General features: G+C 27.6%; 1 protein-coding gene across 2 annotated transcripts in view; it reads left to right on the top strand.

The window, feature by feature from the left end:
* Nucleotides 1–21,683, top strand: part of LOC100198178 (uncharacterized) — an 85,584-nt gene extending 63,901 nt beyond the window's left edge. For both annotated transcript variants that reach the window (XM_065790345.1, XM_065790346.1), the window contains 4 exons: nucleotides 1,769–1,835; nucleotides 10,669–10,872; nucleotides 14,666–14,895; nucleotides 21,253–21,683. In XM_065790345.1, the coding sequence (XP_065646417.1) occupies nucleotides 1,769–1,835; nucleotides 10,669–10,872; nucleotides 14,666–14,895; nucleotides 21,253–21,522 (771 nt within the window). In that variant the 3' untranslated portion in view covers nucleotides 21,523–21,683. The remainder of the gene's footprint in view (nucleotides 1–1,768; nucleotides 1,836–10,668; nucleotides 10,873–14,665; nucleotides 14,896–21,252) is intronic.
* The last annotated feature ends 2,000 nt before the right edge of the window (nucleotides 21,684–23,683 follow it).

Here is a 23,683-nt window from a genome sequence, read left to right as displayed (position 1 = left end):
CCTGGTCATAAACCTGGCCCCGGTCGCGGCTATGTGTTATCAAATTTAGCCCCGGCCAAAGCCCCGGTTGTTTACTAACTGACGCAAGACCTGCCTTTAACTTTAATTATTTTGGATCATTACCAGCTGCTTTCGATTAATGTTGTCGATTTTAGGCATTTTTTTCAGCACCAGATTTGTATTTCCATGTTGATTTTTTCTTTTTTTGTTCCTTCATTTCACCTGAAACATAAATAAATATAGAATTAAAATTAGTCCTATGATAGAAACCAGGGCATTGGTTTCTTTTGTTTGAGTTATAACTTCTATTGGTCCATGGAATTTATACATAGTAGTACTATTTATAAATTCCATGGACTGATAGGAAGTGGACTGGAGCATATTGAGTAGTAGTGAATTAAAGTAATAACAAAAATTCATTAAACACACAATATTATTTATCAAACATATATTAACGATATTTATCAATGCAAAGTAAATGAATTCATGCATTTTATATACTTATTGTTTTGAACTTTTCAATAACAATTTTCTCTTTTTTCTGTTGATGGGATTAATTTCAGATAAAGAAGAGACATTGTTTAATCATTCGTCGCTACAATGCTTGTTTTCGGTATTCGTTTCGTTTAGCAATACATCTGCCTATACCTTCGGTCGTTGTTCAGCTAATTCATTTGCTCTAGCTCGAAATTTCCGTTTTCTTTCTCGAGCAAGACAAGCTAATCGATCATTTTCAGTTTCCAGCTTTCTTTTTTATATTTAGCTCTCTTCTTTACATTTCTACGTTGATAAGATACTTTTTTTTACTTATTTACTTTAAACACTTTAATTATTATTTTTAATTTCTATTTATAGTAAAATATTAAAAAAATTAACTTACTTTTTTACAGTATAAAATCTATCAATTTCAGGTCAACAATGTTTTTTGTTATTACTATTCAACATCGATTTTATTTAATTATGCTAAACAAAGTTTGTTGCTTTGTTTGTTTAAATTACTTTTCTTAGCGATTTCTTTTATTTACGCTAAACTAAAGTTTATTATTACTGCTGACCTAGTGTTTGTTTTGCGCAAACACTAAACAAACAAACAAACCGACTTGAAAGCAAGTTAAATAAAAGTTGTAAAAAATGCCTTGATAGAAACTTATAGAACTAAAATAAATTTTTTCTGTTTGAGGATTGGGGGCCCAATTTCCTGAGCCAGATTAAGGGCCCAGTACAAGTCCTCATACCCTCGTACTGGGCCACCACGTCCCTGATGCTAATGCTTCAGAGTAGAAAAATATAAACTTAAATTTATGAAATAAAGATAAATTTTTACCTTGGGATAAATTTAATGAAGTTATTTGAAAGTTAATTATTTAAAGTAACTAGTTATCATTTAATGACTTGTTTATGTTTCCCGCTGTTTGCACGAAAAAATATTTGTTTTATTAAAAAGTATTCGTAGGATATGTTTTGAAAAATATCCAAGTTTTCAAGTAGTCAAAATTAGACAGGTTATTCGGATAATTGGATATTTGGTTATCCGGAAACCCTAGCGAAAATCAGCCTTCTTCATCAGTATATCACTAATATATATATATTGAATTTTTTTTTTTAACACTTGGTTCCAATGACTAAAAGCTAAAATCTCTTCTTTATTTGATTTAGTTGCTTTCATAACATTGTGATCTTACAAGGAATTTTATCTTTCTATGCATTTTTTTTTTAAGTGCTGTATAAATTATTTTATTTTTTTATTTGTTTATGCTTTATTTTGTAGATCACCACACACCCTGTCGCTGAACGTTCTCTAATTAAGTTTTTTGAATTCAATGGTTGTGAATCTGGTATGTGCAAAAGTCCTTTTTCTAAAAATTTTAAGGGTAAAAAAAGAACTATGAAATAATATATATATGTGTATATATATATATATATATATATATATATATATATATATATATATATATATATATATATAATATATATATATATATATATTATACTGTATATCCTACCTTTTTAGCATACAGTGCTTTCAGAAAAAGAGAAAAAAAATTAAGAATATATATATATATATATATATATATATATATATATATATATATATATATATATATATATACACAAATATATATGTATATACATACATATGTATATACATATATATATATTATATATGGCGTTAAATCTTTAATGTCTTTAATGTTTTTATTTTGAAGGTAATTTCCTGCTCTTTAATTTATTTTTTTTAATACTGGTCTGATTATTGTAGTTTTGTAGTTAATAAATGACGTCAATACAAAAAAGTTCTTCAAATAACTTAAACTCAAGTTATAAATATTGGGTTTTCCATTTGCAGTTAATTTTTATGTAGAAGAATGTCTTTATATATTTTAATAACAAAATTTTAAAAACAAAACAAATTTTAGTGCTATAAATAAAGATATTTATCTATAAATAAAGATATTTATATTTCAAAATTATACTTATACTTTTACTTTTACAAAATTATAAAGTTTTTTGCTAATATCTTTATAAATAATTTGTTCTGGAAAGTTTAATTAACATGAAAGTTATTTTTTAGGGTTTTTTATGGTAAGAACACAACTTGTCGCAATTTGTCTTGGCGCTTAGGGATCACTTTAACTGTCAAAAAATAATATTAACAATCAACCTTTTTTTAATATTTTAATACTACTCATAAACTAGTAAATCGTTTCTAATTGACGTTTAGTATATGAGCAATTCAAAAAATTAATGATAAAGAAAAAAGTTTAGTTAACAAGCAATTACAAAACTGAAATGTAAAAAAGAAGTTATATGTAATACGAACATTTTAAAGTAACTTGAATTAAATTTATTAAAATTTTTTTTTTACTTAAACATAATTGGGAAATTTTAACAGTTAAAAAAAACTGTAAAACAGAGTGTTTTAGAATTTTTACAAGAATTTGAATGGAATTTGATATAATAAATTTATATTTAATTATAAATTTAATTTAAATTTAATAAATTTCAAAAATCAAAAATTTTTAAAAAACAGAAATCTGTTCTATCTGTTTTTTTATCTAATAAAAAAATATTCTACAAATGTTTTTTACAACAATTAATTACACCTTAATGTTTTCCACATAAACTTCTCTAAAAGACAGTTTAATTAAGTTAATTGAAAAAAGTTTGAAAACGTAAATTGCTTAACGCATTCAAGAAATCGCCATTTTTATGTAAAATCCAAATAGTGTAACACTTCTTAACAAGGCCTACATCCCTCATCCTTCTATAAAGAAAAGCTGAAAAAAATAAGTTTTTATCAGAGGAAAAGAGATGCACCTAGGTACTCAGCACGCTTTTGACAATCTCCTTTGATTTTAAAAATTTGAAATTGCAAAGCAATTTAACTCATTCAAATGAATATACTAAAGCCAAACTGTCCTTTTACTCTTTTAACATCCACATACTTTTTAAACTAAAAGGTATTGTTATAAAATCTTCAAAACCCAAACCTTGACAAACAAGTCAGCTGCAATAATAAACAAGTTGAGCATGGTACTACCAGGAACATGGTGGGGATTGAGCTTGTAACTTCTTGTATAAAAAGTGCTTGATAAAACACAGCAAGTGTACAAAGCCCAGTGCTTCTTTTTTTGTGAAAGATTTTATAATTTACAGTAGCCAAAGGATTTGTAAGTGAACAAAAAAAACGCTTATTTGATCAATTGCTTTTTGATCAATTGCTTTTTGACAACCTCTATGTCCAGGAATCAGTACCAGAGAATAAAGATTTGCACAAATTTAATATAAGCTATTTAACGTAAGCGGTAAGCCATTTCATGTAACCTATTTTTTATAATTTTCTAATATATAAACAAGTTAAAAAAATCACTTAAGCGGTAAAGATAAAAAAACAAATTAACCTTATAAAAACCACTTATGAAAGTTGAATGACGATTACATACAAAAGTTTGCATGACAATTACATTTGATACTTGCTCTATTTTCTAATGTAATAACTTGAGAAAAAAAAATTTATTTTTATTAAACTAACTTTTCCATCAAAAATGTTCAGTAAAAGAAAAAAAAAATAATAATAATAATAAAAAATTTTTTATTTATCATCTTGCAAAAGCAAGAATATTTATTTAGACGATTTATCATAACAAACAATAACAAAAGTAGTTTTATTTAATAATTTAATTTAATAATTTAAAAAAAAAAAAAAATTGTTAGCTAAAACAGAGTTTAGATTAAATTTGATTTTATATTAGCGCCACATTTGATATTTTAAATTTTGTTTGTTTTGTTATGAAAAAATTTTTCAAAAAAATGAAATGATTTTATCAAAAAAATGAAAAAACATTAATTATTACAAACTTTAATCAACATCTTATAAAGATTTAATTTTTTTATATTTTAAAAAAAAAACTTCTTTTATGGATATAATTCTATTATCAATTTTTTAGCTTGAATTTATGCTTGAATCAATATAGCTCTTGAAATATGTTCTTTATATTTATAAATTTTATTTTGCAAAAATTAATAGTTTAAAAAAATAATACTTTATAATAGTTACATCAGCTTTTCAGATTGTGCAATATCAAAAAAGTAAAAACAAAAATTACTTTATAATTACGAAAGTATTTTGATTAAAAAAGTTATTTAAATTTAAAAAAAAAGTTGTTTTTTTTTTCTCTCTGATTTTCTTACTCCTTTTCTATTTTTTACAAAAAATTAAATTATAACATATAACACTGCATCAAAAGTATTCATAAGAGTTTTTTTCTTTGCAACAAGTAATATTTTTTGTTAGTTAATAACTATTTAAAAGTGAAAAATAATTTATTTCGAAGCCGCAATTTTAGGAAATAATTAAAAAAAATATATTTTTTATTCATTTATACAAATATTGAAAAAAGAAAGAAATTAATTTATGCTAAATGATAATAAAAAATGAATGAAGTTAAAAAAAAAAGAAACAAAACAGACATTCCTCAATATAATACATTTACAAAATAATGCTTCAAGATTGCTTTTACTTAGTAAAATAAACTTGTTTTGCGGTACCGTAAAATGAGGTGACTTTGGCCAAATTTAAAATCTTTTTTTTTTCAAAACTTAATTATAAATGATTAATATGTTGATATAAATTGCATTAGATGTGCATGATGCCAAAAAAATAAATAATTAAAATAAAAAAGAAAAAAATTATATCTTTGACCCTCTTTTTTTAATTTCAAAGGTGAGTCAAAGTCACCTCTATCCTGGTGGTGACTTTGGCTACCTAAAAGGAAATTATAATTATTGATTAAAATTATTTATCATTCCATAGTTTGAATATTCACAGATACATGGATACAGCGGCGGATCTAGCTTTTTGGGGGCCCAGGGCTTAAAAATAGCAAGGGGCCCTAGCCCTACACGAATAAAGATTTTTAATTGGTTATGCGATTAATTGATTTTCGGTTCATTATTTAAATAAAATGAAAGACAATATTAAAGATTAATTGTTTTTGTTATTCATTATTATATTCATCGTTAAACCTATATAGAAATAAAATTTATATAAATTTTATTTAATATGTTATAATTTTAATACCGAGCGAATGAAAAATAATCAGTGGAATTTGCACAAAAATAAACTTAATCATTCAAAGCTGAGTCGCAGGTGCACTATTTTTACAAAAGCTAGCAAAGACACTTAACAATTTTTCAATACAAAAGCATTTGAACATCATCGTAGCGATAACAATGCCAATACAATTTTTATTCTCTATTCTAAAAATTTAGTTTTCGTTCGCTTGAATTTTCACATACACTTACTTATGTTTGAAATAATTAATTATTTAACCACTTTTACATTTGATAAATGAATATTCGCGATAATATGTAAAATTTCTCTTTTCATACAGGCCCCTTACTGGTCGGGGCCCCGGGCTTTAGCCCTATTAGCCCATATATAGATCCGCCACTGCATGGATATTAGGTGATATGTTGTTAAGGCAAAAAAATATTAAAAACAACAGCTTGAAACTAACTTGCAAATTTATTTAAGATATAAATCACAAAGAAACCTTATTAATATTTAAAACTCAAAAAACTATGCATCAATCATCAAACTATCAGTGCTAGAGTTATTCAATAGATTATCTGTAATTATTTGCTGTTCAAGAGTGGATACCTTAGGTTTTTTTACAACAGTCATTTTTTTTCTTGTCTTATTTGTATTAATAGCTGCTTGCATATTAACTACATCAATTGATGACACACTTTTTCCTGGGACAACAGAGACTTTATGTCGCTTTTTATTAGGGGGTATATGATCATCACCTCTAGCTTCAACTAAATGTTATATGAAAGAATCACTGACAAGAGAACCGATTTCTACTGTGACATCTTTATTTGTAAATGTTCTTTTAGGAAGTCTATCTAGCACCTGTTTTCGATCAAGTGGGTATAATCCAGTTTTTCTGAAGCCTGCCTTCATACTTTCACAACCAGGTTTTTTAGTTTTTTTCATGAGACATTTAAGCAATGCTGGAAACTGGTCTTTTGGAAGGGAAGGAGCTTTACGTCCTTTGCCACTTTCCTTCCAAGTTGTTAATATTTTTCTCCAATGAGCTTTCATTGGTCGAAAATATGCAACATCCAATGGCTGCATTAAATGCGTGGAATTAGGAGGAAGTGCAATAAACTTGATATTGTTTTCTTCACACAAAGACAGTACATATGTATTTATATGTGACGACAAATTGTCTCCAATTAGAACATGTTTTCCAGAAGTTTTTTTAGTTCAGGTAAAAATAAAGATTCAAACCAATCTGTAAAACAACTGGAGTCAAACCATCCACTCTTTGAGCGGTTATAATGTGCTCCTTTTGGTCCATTTTTTGTCCAAGTTGTCCACATCGAATCTGCTTTATATACAATATATGGAGAAAGGGTATGCCCTTCTGCATTACCACAATACATCAAAGATGTAGCAGACTTAGTTGAATTAATTATCCTTTCAGGATATTTTGATCCTCGCTTTGTTATTACTAGTTTATTACCAGGGTCATCGGTTAAATTAGTTTCATCGTAATTCCAAATGTTTGATGGAGGAACCCCTGCCAGTTCAGGAGTGATGTTATCAAAAAAGTTATTATTAATAACAGTACCTACTTCTGCCCTCTTTCTTTTAATGTTACTTGCAAATCTAACACTTAACTGTTTATTTCTCTTAAGGAATGATTTTACCCATTCAACACCAGGCATATTTCCTGCAAATTGCCTAATAAACATTCCTTTACGGTCTGCATAAGACTTCACAATACTTCGTAAATCATAACAGTCAACTGGGAATCCAAAAGAAGACATAGTTATAGCATAGTTTGCAAAAATTTCTTCTTCAATTTCACTAAATATTGTGCAACCGCCTGGTTTTTTTTTTATGTATACCTTTCAGTTTATTCTTTATTGTTGATAGAGGAATTTTAAAGGTCAAGCAAGCATCTGTTTGTGTTAAAATACCACTTCTAATTTCTTTTAAACATTTGGTTAATGTTTCCTGGGTGTATGGAATATAATCACGACTCCCAGCAACACGTTTATATGTTCTTGGCATGGTTTCTTTGATATAAATATGATTATTAATTAATATTTTGTCCTAAAAACAAAAATTAAACAAATAAAAATATATCTATAGACAACATTTTCTGAAAAATAAATCAAAAATATAATATTTAAAATCAAATAATTACATTTTTTCGCTTAGGGTAAAGTCACCCCAAGTTGTGGCCAAAGCCACCCCATAAACTTTACTTAAAGTTAATTTTAATTAGAAGAGTTACAAATTTGGCAAATATTATACAAAACTCATCTTATCTAAATTTACTATTAGTTATAACATCACAAACCACTCAAATATTAACAGCAGTTTCAGCCAACTCACAATTTTGCAGCATATAAATTTAACAATTTTTAAAGACTCTAATAAACAAAGAAAAAATTATATGAATTGTTTCGCAAACTATAATTAACCTAAGTAATAAATAAACAGAACAACTTTACTTTTGTGATAAACTTAATTTGGAAGTCGAAGAACTACAAAGTAGTTTTTAAAAGTTAAAACTATTTTTTCTAAATTAGTCAATTCACCTACCAGGCCAAAGTCACCTCATTTTACGGTATTTGCGTTAGTTAATTTTTATTGCAGTAGTTGAAAAAAGAATGTCCTTAAATAAGAAAAAAAATTAAAATAATTTTATGAGGTCTAAATTACGAAGAGCTAATGAGCTAAGCCATTTTTTGTTTAAAACAAGACCTGGTATTTATTTCTAATATGTCAATTTCTAAATTTCTAGTAATTTATGCGGAAGTGGTGTAATGGTAAAGGGCGAGCTTCATAAGCATGAAGTTCCAAGTTCAATCCACACCACGTCCCTGGTAGTTCCAGGCTCAACTTGTTTCTTCGTGCAACAACCTTGTTTGTCAAGGTTCGTGTTTTGGAGTTATAGTTGAGAGAGGGTTGTAACAACAATTTAAGTAGCCTTCCTGACTGTAGTAGCTTTTATTGCCTATAATATTATTTATATTATGATTATTTATATATATATATATATTATATTTATATTGGGGAGTTGAGTTAATAAAAAAATAATTATTTTTTGTTTGTTAATTTTTTTTTGTCTGACTTTTAATCTTTATCACTTTTGGAAACAGCGTAATAAGTTTGTAATCGTTTACTTTTTTTGTAATTTGAATCATTTAATGATTTTTTGTATACATTAATACAAAATTTTATACGCATTTGATGTTAAAACTTATTTATTGAGAATCGTTCTGCAAATTAATTTCAAATTTGTTTTTATGTCTTAATAGGGTAAAGGAAGGTATGTTCGTGATAAATTAACTAGATGTGTAATTACAAAGTCAATTTCAGTAATTTTACTTAATTACTTTAATTGTTTGATGTACATAGAGTAAAGTTACTAGAATCTATGCAGTTTTGGGATTTTAATTCCTTTGATAAGTTTTTATAAAAGCTCAAAAGTCATTGAGAAAAGTTAGGTAATTTTGTGATATGATATTTAATTTCGTGATAGTGGTTAGGTAATTTCGTGAATACACAATAATATTTAAATTTTTCTTTATTAATTAAGTATAACATCTGGTATAATATAACAAAAAATATCAACACTTGTTTTGAATTCATAACTATTCAATCAGACTTTAAGTTCATAAAATATAAATATAGTCAGGCTTATAAGTTAACAAAATTATAATAATACTTTCATTACTTTATATTTATATATAAAAAATATATACTTTTAACATAGGTAGCTTAGAAAATAAAATAACAGACCTACAAAAAACTCTTAATATAATAACTATAATATTAACCATACTTATATCTGATTAACTTATTTTTCTAAATCACATTCTTGTTGACAACATGTATCACACATAAATACTTCACCAATGTCCTCATATGTTTGACAACTCTCATGATAAGGTACTAAACAATAGGAACACTGCACCCATTTTTTTCCATTTTTTTTTTTTACATCACTGTTGTAACTTTTTTTACAAACACCGCACTCCCAATCATCATCTTTTGAAGCATTTTTATTTTTTTTACTTTTTTTAGAACATACAGGAATAGAATCCTTTGAAGTTAATGGAATAGGTTGATCAGGAGGAGTCAGACACTTTGCACTTGAATCCCTTTTTGGCCTATTAGGGTTAGGTGTGGTTGGCTCTACAGATGGAATAGTTAACAATGTTTGTATAGCAGTATTACTGTGTGGTTGAATTTCTGTACTTTGAATCTCTCTGTTTGTCAATTGAGATGGAGCTATTGCTTCTGGAGGAATGGCATTTTTATTTAAAGGGCAAATGCCACTTTTTTTAAATGCATTTTCTATATTTTTTTTAGAAAAGCTTTTAATAAATGCTGGATTCAATATTGCATGAAAAGTTGTCCGATTTGGTTTTTCTCCAGGATTTTCCCTCATAAAGTCATTTAAGCTAGTGGCACAGTTTGACTTAAGTGGCTTGTATATTCCTACATCTAGTGGTTGTAATAAATGACTAGTATGAGCTAGACTAGAGAAAGATATTATTATCATTTAACTATATAGTTATATCGTGCTTAAAACAATTTTTAATGTCATTATATTTAATAAAAGAAACATGATTAAAAATGTAAATTCATTTGAGGTGAAAACGTTAAGAAAATGTGTAACTGCAATAAGGAATCATAAGTTATAGGAAGTTAATAAAAAAACAAAAGTTTTACCATTAAATCAAGCATCTTTTCTAGTTTAATATTTAATAAAAATAATTTACTTACCTTAAAACACAAGTCTGGAAATAAAAATGTTGGACAAGTACTCCAAACAAATGTGCTGAATGCACGTTAAATAATGCTAAAGAATGTACAAACTGATAGTAAACAATTGACGTATCACACGCACCCAACGACTATTTGTGAATCGACAGTAGTACCCCGGGGTACCATTTGACGCAATTTCAATGTTTTTGACTAATAGGTATTTTCGCTACAAATGCCGAGCGAAATATCACGAAATTACATATATCACGAACATACCTTCCTTTACCCTATATGTTCTGGAAATTTAGGAAATTATATCACTGAATGTTTGAAATTTTTGTTCTAAAATGATTATAATTTTTTTGTAGATAATGGTTGCCAGGTAACACCAGCCCCCATGTCTACAATAAGCAAACAGCCTAGTGGTTTTGCAACTTTCGAAAATGAGTTTTACATAACAATTTTTGTTGTTTTAAGTGTATTTTTTGCTCTTGCTGGTGCGTGGTGTTATATAAAAGTCAAAGGCAAACTTTGTTTTTATAAACAGAATAAAGCACTAATTCCTCTGTGTGGTATGTATGTTTTGTGTCTTTTTATTTCTTTCTTTTGATTACAATACATACAAAAATAAAACTTTATTTTCTTTAGTGAATGGATGTTTTTCTTGTTAATTTTAACATGCCAATTTCAAATATGTGAGCTATTTGCTTGTATCAGATCAAAATTTAAAATAAACTTAAATTGAAATATTGACCACTTTAATAAATTAATGTACTGATATTTCGTATTATTATCAATGAAAATATTTAAAAAAATTCTAGCAAGACTTTTATTATTTAAAATATATAATTTTATTTAAAAAAAAAGAAATTAATAGAAAGTTTTGTCATTGCTCATAAACAACTTGATTCAAAACAAATACCAAGTTTATTGAGTAGGTTTAATTTCTTGCATATTGACTTCCTATGATATTTTACTTCTGGGGCATCCTGCTGGAGCAACCAGCAGTAGTCTTCTAGCATAGCATTACTCCATCGTCCTTGTTATTGTGATTCCATCAAAGCAATTTCCTGATGGAAACGCTCTCCATGCTCATCACTGACCAAGCCAAGATGTTCTATAAAAAAGTTGAGATGGGAATCAAGAAGATAAATTTTAAGAGACATCTTACATCCCATGTTCTGGAATCTATGCACTGTTTAGCCACTTCTATGTAATTACTAGATTTATTATTTCCCAAAAAGTTGATAACAACCGATTTAAAAGCTAGCCATGCCTCAAGATCTTTTCCACTTAGTAGATCTTGAAAATGTTGATCACCTATTACTTTTCTGATCTGAGGGCCCACAAAAATTCCTTCCTTTATTTTAGCATCACTTATTTGCAGAAACATGGAACAAAGATATGTGAAGGCAACACTCATCTTATCCAAAGCTTTTTCAAAATTTTTCATCATATCCAACTTGATCTGTAAAGGTGGTAATATGATGTCTTTTTTTAAAACCAGACGTTCATGCAAAATATTTTTTTGACCAGGTTCCGTATGATCCCTAATCCTCTTTTTTTTATAGTGTGCATCTCTATTTCGACTATTCTATTCACAGAGGAAGCAGCAGAATTTTGTGTATCCTAGTTGTAGACCCAGGAGGATTGCAATGACTTTTAAATCAAAAATAAAATTAAAAAAGAGTTCAAATATTTTCGAGTAGCCATGTCAATAATATTTATTGTGAAAACTTAGTACAAAAACAAGGATCAATAAAATTATGGAATAGAATATATATTGCAGATAAATTTTGAAAAAATGTTTAAGAGCTGTTTTTTTTGGAACGCAATGTGATAGAGCAAAACAGTTTTCAGATTTGAAATCAGCGTAAAAAACTTATATAAATACACTTATTGTTGTATGGGAAAGAAAAATTGTGTCTGTTATTTTATTGAAATTGAAAAATATACATTATAATATTTTATTGTAATTACTGAAATAAAAATTTGCACTTTGCCACTTTTAATCCAAACAGTTTATGCACCAACACAAGGTAATCAATAGAACATGGATACACTGAAATGATTTACAAAATTTTGTTTTCAAAGTATAAATGAATCGGTGAATGTTAAAAGGGTGGAAGTCCAACAATGTAAATATTTGGGAAACTAAAAAAGACAGCACTACTTCCTCAGAAAATTTTTGTTAAGGGTTTAACAATTTTTTTTGAAGGGGATAGTGTTTTTCATATTAAAAGCAAACATTTTTATTTTTTTATATTTAAAGAACCTATAAACCAATTAACACAATTGGACTTCAGCCCTTTAGCATTTAACAAATAATTACTGCTTATTTTATTAAGATTTTAATTTTGGGCTATAGAAAATAACGTCATTAACTGCAATAAATCTTTACAAAGTGTATATTTATTAGGGTGGCTCTTAAAACAACATTTTTGAAAAAAACCTGTTCCTACCCCTTTACTTTGTTCTATATAATACTAAAACACTAGGTTTAAAATTTTTTTGAACAAAAAATTATTTTAGGGGTAGCTCAAGACCCTTAAAAATTTGACTGGTCCCTAAAATTTTGAAAATAAAAGTTCTTCTAAAGTATGTCAACCTGGTACTCAAAAGAAGCAAAGTTATATAAAAACTTCAAAAACAGTAATCACTTTACAAAAAAAGCATGTTTAAAAAAACTATTTTTTTAAAACTTGAAAATAATGAGCTCTTAAAAACTATTGTTTTTTAGCTGAAAATAATTTTATTATTTTCAACTAAAAAACAATAGTTTTTATGCATTTATATAAGAAAAGAGTTATTTTTTTGTAAATTGATTATTATTTTTAAAGTTTTTATATAATTTCGCTTCTTTTGAGTACCAGGTTGATATACTTTAGAAGAACTTTTATTTTCAAAATTTTAGGGACCAGTCGAATTTTTAAGGGTCTTGAGCTACCCCTAAAATAATTTTTTGTTCAAAAAAATTTTAAACCTAATGTTTTAGTATTATATAGAACAAAGTAAAGGGGTAGGAACAGATTTTTTTCAAAAATGTTGTTTTAAGAGCCACCCTATTATTTATGGATAGTTTATACATTTTAACAAAAAATATAAGGGAAAAAAGGTCTATTACAGAAATTTTATCAGCTATGCTTAATCATTTTTTCCCAACATCTTCTGCCTCTCCATCGTTTCTTTCTGCTGTAGGCCATTGCAGTAGTTCATTATAAAAGTTAATATGATCATGAACAATATACTTAATACACTTTCTTAAGTCATTCAGTTTAGCAATTTTGAAGGAACTTTTTCGTTTGGGCTGTTCTGGCAGGTCACTTTGTTGTGAGTATTTTTTTCTCATCATAAAAGTATGTTTGACAATACCATAGATATTTTCACTGGCTTTACATTGACTTATGTTGTCACAATCAAATTGAAAATGGTGAAATTTGCTTATTGCAGACTGAGTTTGTTGGTTTCTGGGTTTACCCATTGTTTTGATTGAGGTAACATTTTTTTTATAGCCGACTGGCCACCAACTTTTAACATCGTAAATTAGAGATGAACTCTCTACATCAACCACTAAAAACTTTCTTTGATTACTACTTTTTAATATAATTTTTTTTATTTCTCGAACGCTGTACACTTTGTCATGCCTTCTTAACTCTCTTTTTATAATCAAAAAGTCACGGTCACAGGGCAAAAAGCTGTGCCCTCTGTTTGGGAAAAGTTGATTAACTTTTTTAATCCAATTATTGTCAGTAAGCGCCATAAAAAGTTTTGAAAAGCAATTGTTTTTATTTTATGTCTCCGCCCCCCTGCCCACAATTATCATCATAAAAGTTGAGTTCATCATACTCTTGAAGACAGGTAGACAGGTAAAGGAGCAAGTTTCATTTGGAGACTTTCTAGCCTGCCCCTCATGATAAAGAAGATTGTTGCAACGTTTCTCTTCACATCATGAATAGAAAATACACTAACCATTAACTGCCTTAGGTAAATAGCTCTTGCACAGGTATTTTGGGCAGTGAAATATTTTGCATATAATCTAATGCTAGGGGCAAAACATTTACATTTTTTTCTTCCCTAGCGTCCTGTACATCTTGTTTTATGGCTTTGTAAAATTTTTTTGCGCGTCTGTTATGTACTGCCAACTCAGTTACTGCTGTTTCCTTAGCAATTTTATTAAGGTGAGGTGATTTTATCTTTATCTATAACTCTTCACATATGCAACAGGTGTCTACTTAATGTTGCCCAAAATGTAAATGAAAGTGTTGATTGTAGTAGTTATAATAGTTATAATAATGTTAATAAAATTTGTTGTAAATTTTGAATGTGTGAAAAAAAGTTTAAGAAATTTTTGTAATTGTTAATTAGAAAAAAAAGAGAAACTTGTTTACATTTCTCACTGTGCATCATCAAATAAAGATATTGAAAAAGTATTGCGTTTAGCAGAACAACTTTATTCAATTTCAAATGTTCAGGTTTGTATTGATCTATGTAATCAAAATGCAATTATTGATTGTGGGGGTTTGTCGCTATGGATACCAGAACATCTAGGTATTGCTGATAAGATCATCATGGTTTTTTCGCCTCCTTATTTAAAGGTTTGTTTTTTTTATTTTTATTTTTATCATGTTCATTGATTTCTTTATAATAAATTTATTTTCATATTTAAAGTTTTTAAATTTATTTAAAAAAATTTTTATTATTATTGTTTCTCAATTATTCTCAATTTGTTAACATATACATAAAACTATTTTAAAATGTATCAATATGCGATAGTGGTGTAGTGGTAAAGCGCTAGGTTTAAACAAGAGGTTCCGAGTTCAATCCCCACCACATCCTTGGTAGTTCCGGGCTCAACTTGTTTCTCTGCGCAGCGGCCTTGTTCGTCAAGGTTTGTGCTTTGGAGTTATAGAGTTAAGAGAGGGTTATAACCACTATTAAGTAGCCTCCTCATCTGTAGTGGCCTTCTCGGCCTTGAGGAGGTGAAAAAAATATTTATATAAAAGTAAGATAAAAAAGTAGTTTAACTATTCTGCAGCGCATGGTGCATAATACAAAGCCATTTTTAATTAAAATAAATTTGAAATTTTCAAACTTAAATTTTTTAATTTATTTCCTCTGCCATTTTTTTCACAGCTTGTGATATTATGCCTTGGTGAAAGTATGTTTAAGCAAAAAAAGATTTTTTCCTTCAATAAATTTGAAAGTGAAAAGAAATTTTAATAAAATTTTGTGGTGCAAAAAACTAAATTGCACTGTTAGGGTATCAATATATGACGCAATTTCATAGTTACATTGATTAAGATAGTCTAAAACTATTCTTAAAAATTTAACTTAAAACGTTTTATGATTTGTGGGCTTTCCTGCTCACAAATCATTAAACCTGAAAATAGTCTAAATCCCCCAAATTGAATTCAGACCCCAATTCCTTCTTCCTTCCTAGATTGTCTGGATCCACCAACCTAAAAATATCCCTTACCCCCTTCTTCCTTTACTTAATCTGCCCTTGCTAATAGAGGATCTGCCCCTGCTAATAGAGAGCAAGTTGGTTTAATCAAAAAATCAAATCTTTAAAATTTTTATTTATTTCAGTCTTAAAATGTTGTTTTTCTCTTAATTTCTTCATTACTCATTATTGACTTAAAAGTGTTAAAAAAATTATCTGTGAACATCTTTTGCCAGTGTTCCTTCAGAAACGAACTTGGAGGTATGAACTACAAACTTTTCTATTTATCAATCAAAATGATCATCCACATTTTGCAAAGCATCAAAACTTTTTTTTTTTTCTGAAATTCCAGCATTAGTAAAATAATTTAAATCATAGAAAGAAAGGGCTGTTAGTCCCAAGAAAAGCAGTTTAAAGTTGATCATACAGAAATTTTTGATATATCTGCAAAGGATGCCAATGTTCCAAATAAAAATAGTGTTGAATAAAAATAAAATAAACATAGGATGCAAAATAAAATCCAAATAAAAATAACTGTTATTATTGTTTAAGAATTTCAAGTTTGTAAAACATGAAAATCTTATTTTAACTACATATTATTGTTATTTATTTGTTATTTATAAATATATTTAAAAATTTTAATATCTTAAATTTTAAGATATAAAAGCCACTTATTTTTAGTACTTTATTTTTAGATATCTTCTTAAAATATTACCATTTTAATTTTTCCCCAAATAACATCAAGTACTTGTATGGCATCCAATTTAATTCATCCATCATTATTAATTAAAATTAAAGAGTTCTAGATTTTTATTATAGATTGCATCTATAAATATTTGAACAAACATTGTTCTATAATGGTTGGGCAAGAAAAGCTTCAAATTGCCTGAAACAAAGATCTCATTGCAAGCTTTAATTAGGTGTTCAATTCTGCATGGAGTATCAATTCTAAATCTTGTATATCTATTAACAGCAACTGAATCTTGTATTTAACAAGATTAAGTTGCTGTTAATGGAAATACAAGATTCAGAATTGATAAAACTGAAGCATTTTAATTTGTTTGCATCAAATGCGACATTAAAAGGTGAATTTGATTTTGGCTGAATAAAAAAGAAACAGTTTATAAAGTTAAAACACTATTTACTAAAACTATTTACTAAATATAACACAAATATTACATAGCTAAATAATTAAAATAAACATTTATGAAACAATTCACATTGTTGCTATTTAATTATACAAAATATTCAATGTTTAAATAAGAAAAAATCGTTATTTCTACTTCTAAATATCTCAGGTTTTCAAAGTGTCTGTATGTGCATTCTTCATCATCAATAGATGAGACATTGTATAGATGATTTTCCTTAGACTGATTTATTTGTGAAACAAATAATATATTTGGATTGTTAGGTTTTCTAACTTCAAAAGACTAAAATGTTTATGTAAATGTATTGTTTTAATTCAATACCATATAAAGTATATTTGTTTTGAAAAAAGAAACAATGCAATCTAGCTCTTCAAACTGAGGATGACTTTTCACAATATTATAGCATAATACACAGCCTGGTATGATTTCATAGCAGCCAAATCTAACTGATTGAGCCACAAATACTTTATTGCAATTGTCCGCATTTAAAATTGTACTCAAATAGTTTGATACTTCTGTTGTCAAATGAAAAAATTGGGCCAGAGGTTGGCAAAACCCCTTAAAACCAACTTTCATATTGGGGTAAATTCTTTTTAGTTCTTTTTAATCTAGAGACATCTAGCAATCTAAAACTAATTTATTTTTTTCCCTACTATGATTTTTAAGCTTAGTATATCTTTTGATTGATTTGTTTTTTAAAGTGAAACTTGCATTGACATACGAACTTGTTGTCAAGCTAGCATCAAATATTGGGCTTTTCGACTAATTTTGTGAATTGTGAAAATTGGTGCAAAAGTTGATTGAAAGTTACACCAAGGTCCAAAAAACATTGAAAAAGTTTGTCATATAGTTTTTAAGCTCAACAGCGTATATAAAGAACAAAGTGATGAATGAAATAATGGATGATAAAATCCAATAGAGAAAAGTTTTCTTATGTAAGTGATGAAACAAAATTTAAACAAATGTAGTGAAATCTATATTTTTTTGGGACCCAACAATTACAATCAAAATCTTGGTATGATCAAAATGGGAAATGCATATGATGCTAAAATGTTGTTGAGGTTGCCAAATCATCAATTTGCAAAATCAATCACCTTTAGCATTGATCCTGACTGAGATTGCATTGATCAAACTACGGATGGGGGAAGTGTTTGCACTAAAAGCATTTGTCTCTCACAACAACTTAATCATTATTATCATGGATTCCACTTTTGTGTAAAACAACTACTAAACTACACGAAAAAAGACAATTACTGACATCAATTGAGCAAATGAGTATTCATCAATCAGTTGCAGAGAGTTACATGTCAGCATGCTTATCTCAGAGTTCTTTCAGCACGCCAAATGTGCTTAGTTCAACAACAAACGAAGAATATAAAGACAAAAATAATATTGACACAAATTCTGATGAAGAAAATGATGATAAGGAACCACTTGAGTATGATCTTGCATTGTCTAGTACTAAAACTCTCAAGGATGTGCAAACTATAACAAAAAAAAAGTAGAACCTTAAAGTAGACTGAGAGCTTAATAAAAAAAGCCTAATCTCTTGAAATCATATTCAAACTTCAGGTTCTCGATGTCAGAACTTAATGGAACCCTGCATTAAAAATGTTGATGACTTTTAATAACATGATGGCAGCTATTAAAAAGACTCTTCAAACATCTGGACATGGTGTGCCTAATTATTTAGAGACAAGCATTCCTCAATTAGCAAATTTTCAACGATGTATAATGGCTATGGTTGCCACGAGTAACAATAAATCTGACTTAAACATTGCCAATGGTGCATTTGAATTTTTATTGGAAAAATTTCAAATAGAGGAAAGTTTTATTTGTAGTTATTTTCTTGAAGAAATCAAAAAAAGATTGTTAAAAGGCGTTTGATCTTAACTCTTAACATTCTGCTAAAGTTTCTCAAAAATCTAGTTCTTGAAGAACTGAGAGTGTCCTCAATCTTGATCTCATAAAATAAAGAATTTATTAAAAAAGCAAAAAGACTATGAACATTTTTTTTCACTCAGCCCAGTATAGATGACAGAGATGATGTTATAGAAATTCCATCTGAAGCTCAGCAGACCCTCGAACAGGCTCGCAATGCCCTAAAGCTGTGTCTTCTTGCTTTCCTTAAATATTGAGCGACTTCAAATTTCAGCCAAAGAATTTAACAGATTCGGTACAACTGGATTCAAATCAGTAATATAAATGTGTGTGTGCGTGCGTGCGTGCGCGCGTGTGTGTGTGTGTGTTAAAAAATGATAATAAAGTTATAGAAAATATTATATATAAAGAAAAAAAAATGTCCGGTTTTAGGCGACATTCTGATAAAACCGCACATATAAGAAAACATTGAATTTTTTAAATTTTAACTTTTTTCTTATTATTTTTTTTAACACAACTTATTTTTAAAAAATATTATATATTAAAAGTTTTTAATTTAATATAGTTTCTTGATATTTTTTTACTTTTTTGATTTTTTAATTAACTTTTCGTTCTTGCTGCATAAAAATTATACTATCAGAATTAAATTTTCAACAAGGTTGTGCTAAAATTATTTTTATATCAGTCTCGGTTCAAGCGCCATTTTGTTCGCAAGGATAAAAAATATATAAAAAATTTTGACTCCCCGTTAAAGTTGTATAAAAAAAAAGAATAAAATGGAGTTGAATCGGTATATAAATTTATAAATTTGAATAGAGGAAATAGTTCTGTATTTGAATCTATTTTTATTTTTTTCAATGCCGTATCCGTTTAGTTTTTATTTGATAATTTCGATCAGTGTGCGGAATGATATCATGTGCGGTTTGACCCGGTTTTACTCTATATTATATGTCGAAAATAGTCATTTTATATTTTTATATTCATATATTATAAACTACATGTAAAACTCTAATTGAATGAGAAAAAAAATTTTCATTCTAAATTTTTAGATAAAATGGATTGTTATTTAAAAAAAAAAAAAAAAAAAAAATTTAATAATATTATATATAATAAATTATAATTATATATATATATATATATATATATATATATATATATATATATATCAGGCGGGTATCCAGCATTTTTTAATGTTTGAAAGCATTAAAAAATGTGTGTATATATATATATATATATAAATATATATATATATATACACACACTTATACATATATACACATATATATATACACACACACATACATATATACACATATATATATACACACACATACATATATACACATATATATATACACACGCACACACACACATATATATATATATATATATATATATATATATATATATATATATATATATATATATATATATATATATATATATATATATATATATATATATATATATATATGATTGATAAACTTCAAGTATGTTTTAAAAACAATAAATAGATAGATACCAAAAAATATATACTCAGCTACTTCTGGTGCTCGATGAAATTTATCACAGTAAGAACTTTTTGTACACGCGTATGCTCTGAAAATCACACAATAAAAATTTTGTTGTATTATGCCAACCAAAGCAATTCGATGTTCTATTCCTTTCATTTTATAAAAATTTAATCCGAATACTTTATAGAGTTACTGCCGACAGAGTTACTCCGTTGACATTAAAATTTTTTTTTTTTCAGAGTTTGGTAAAAATATTTAATAAAATAAAGCAAGTTGTTATTTATATCTAATTGGGTATAAAAGTAATACTGCTTTTAGGTATGTGCAATCTTTTCATATAAACGTAGTTATGTGCATTCTTTTCGTATAGGCGTAGAGGACATTTTTTAGAAATATTAGACTTAGAGGATTCGAATCATGTGAACTAGAAAGTGATTTTGAAAAGCTAATGAATAATAAAAATAGTTTTCTGTTAAATGTTAGCCCTTATAGTTATTATTATAAAAATGAAATGGATAAATAAAATATAAGATAAACTATTGTGTATGAAAATCATGTTTCTGGAAAAACTAGATGTTGCATTAAGTCAAATAAAAGTTGAAAAGATTAAACAAGGTGAGAATGGCATCATTTGTAAAAAATCTTTTTATCTACCTGTATGCATCAGCAAAAGTCTTCAAAATCGGACATCGTTAAGATATCTTAATAAAAACGTCTTTACTAGACTTCAATATAGTAAAGGCTAGTACAGATCCAGACATGCATAAGATCGCTGGAAACATTTTTTGATATAATCTAAACCACTTAAGATTTTGTGAATTAATTGACTATTGTGTGTTTTTTTGTTTGTTTTTTTATTATTCTTTAAAAATAACGATTCGTTTGACATGTCGTTTTGTCTACGCTTTCAATGTAGTACAGTAAAGTAACCATCTTCAATTTTTAAAATAAGTTTTTTTACATTAGGCAATAACATCTCGAATAGCAACAGAGGAAATTATTTGTAAAGTTAACATGGAGGCAGATTTAATAAGAAAGCTTTTATACAACAGTTGTCAGCGTTCCTCTCAACTTGCCGTTGTACTCGATGGTATGAAAAAAGAAGATACCCCTGCTGAATTTAAAGGGCGTGCTCTGTTCAGTTTTCCAAATAGATATGATGATCTTGACCAAAATTGGATTGCGTTGCTTTGTTACGTGCTAGATATGAATCCTGTAGAGTTCTCTCCAAATTGATAGTAGAAAAATTTATATAAGATTTTGTAATTTAAAATATAACTTTATGTAATGTTACTTTTTATATTAAAAAGAATATTTAAATATTATAGTATATATTTTTGTAGTTATTTGAGTACTTGTAAATATTTTCTGATTAGAATCGATTTGATTTTTTTTTACATATTTGAAATTTTGCTTTTTTTATTTTACCTGTCTGTTATTAAAACTTTTTCTTTAAAATTGTTTTAAAAGTCGTAGGATCTGTTGTCAGCATAATGCGTCTCAAAAGTAATATATTAAAGTCGTAATAATTTAAGTCGAAAAGTAATATTTTTATAAATGTCAATACCTATAGTGTGTTTTTTTTTTGCTTGGTTTCACGCACGCACAAATTTCTTTTTGTGAGTCAATACCTTTGTTTGTGTGTGTGTTTTTTTTATTGGTTTCACACACACACATTGCTTGGTTTCCCACACACACATGCTTGGTTTCACACTCATTTTGTGTGTGTTTGTGTGAAACCAAACATTTATAATTTCCACACATAAATGGGAATCTTGACTATTTTTTCTTTCACAAATCAGCAATCGCCTTTATCCTATGACATATACGCTTGTGTCTTTTTTTCTAACTATTTTTCCTTTTGGTATTTTGAATAGGACTAGCTTTGGAGTTCGTTTTTTTTTTTTTTTTTTCGCAGTGTAAGTCATGTCTGACGAGGGATCGTCCATAATGTAGCAGCAGTGGCGCACTTGCCTCAGAATCAAAAGATCCGTGCTTCAAACCCCACTTCTTGACAAGTTTTGCGACACCGGTTAGGAAGGAAGTGTGAACTTAAAATGCTACTACTAAATGCTCTCCCGTGGTGCTCTGTGATAAGTCCGTAAAGACTTCTTGGGGCACCTAAAAAAAAATTACGAAACGCTAAATTTCACTAATAAACGAAACAAAACAAAAATCAAAAGTTTTCCATCGCACAGCTTTAAATTAAATAAAAGTTAAAAAAGCGCATTAAGTTTAATGAAAGTTGACGTGTAAAATAACCTGAAATATCTAATTATTTTTTTTATTCCCCCATATCCGTGTACGTGATTCTTGGAAGATTTGCTAGTTAACTGCTCTTCTGCGGTGGTCAAGACCATTAGATCTTTTTGGCACCTAATACAAAAACCATTTAAAAAAATGGAAAACAGTTTGGTTTTACTATGGCTTGTCTTAATAAAGACTTTAAAACTTTGTAGAGAGTTCGTAAGATGTTGGTAAAAGTAAAACTGTTAAGCTTGTGTAAATCTGTAAAGGAACAGCTTTCTTGTACGTCATTGCATGTTGTTTTTGTTTTGAAAAATGATAATGTAAACCTTATAATATAATATAATTTTAAAATCGACAGAAAACGAAATTTTTTTGCTGGAGGTTATCTAATCTAGTTTTAAGAAAAAAATGTTTATTGCCCGTTCTGTTCAAAGTCATTAAAACCATATGTGTTATATTGTATTGTAATTTATATACTTATGTTCAATCGTAAATAACTTTTGAAAACTTCACAAATTCTTTTTATTTTGTATTTAAAGCGTGTGCTTGAAATAAATGTGAAAGAATAAGCGCGTCATTTTTTTATGGTGGTTGTATTGAAATCTTATTAATTGTTTTGTATTTTGTTTACAACGTGTTGTGGTTTCAAAAAAATATGTTAGTTTTCGGATCTAACTTGAAATTAGTTTTAAAAATGACAAAAGAAGAAGACGTAAGAGAACAAATTTATGCACAAATATTTACAAAATCCTAATAGTAGCTACAATTCGTAGCTACTATTAGGATTTTGTAAATATTTATGCATAATTCAAAAAGTGCCAAACCGTTCTGAAACTCAAAAAAGGTGCTAGAACCCGCGGCAGAAAGTTGTATGACAATTTTATTTCTAAAACTTTCTGTATTATTGAAGACGATGAAATTTATATCAAGTACGATCATCAACAAATTCCTGGTGCTGTTTATTATATTGCCAAATATAGAGGAAAAGCAGATAAGAAATTTAAATACACAAAACATGACTAAAAATGATTCTCTAAAAAAGCTTTGATTTGGCAAGCTATTTGCAGTTGCGGCAAAAAATCAGCACCTTATATTTCTCAGTCCACACTTTCTGGTCAAATATATGATAAAGAATGTTTAAAAAAAC

The sequence above is a fragment of the Hydra vulgaris genome, chromosome 02 (genome assembly GCF_038396675.1).
Source record: "Hydra vulgaris chromosome 02, alternate assembly HydraT2T_AEP".
Lineage (NCBI taxonomy): Eukaryota > Metazoa > Cnidaria > Hydrozoa > Anthoathecata > Hydridae > Hydra > Hydra vulgaris.
The sequence above is the reverse complement of the archived record's forward strand: the minus strand, read 5'-3'. Positions and strand labels throughout refer to the sequence as shown.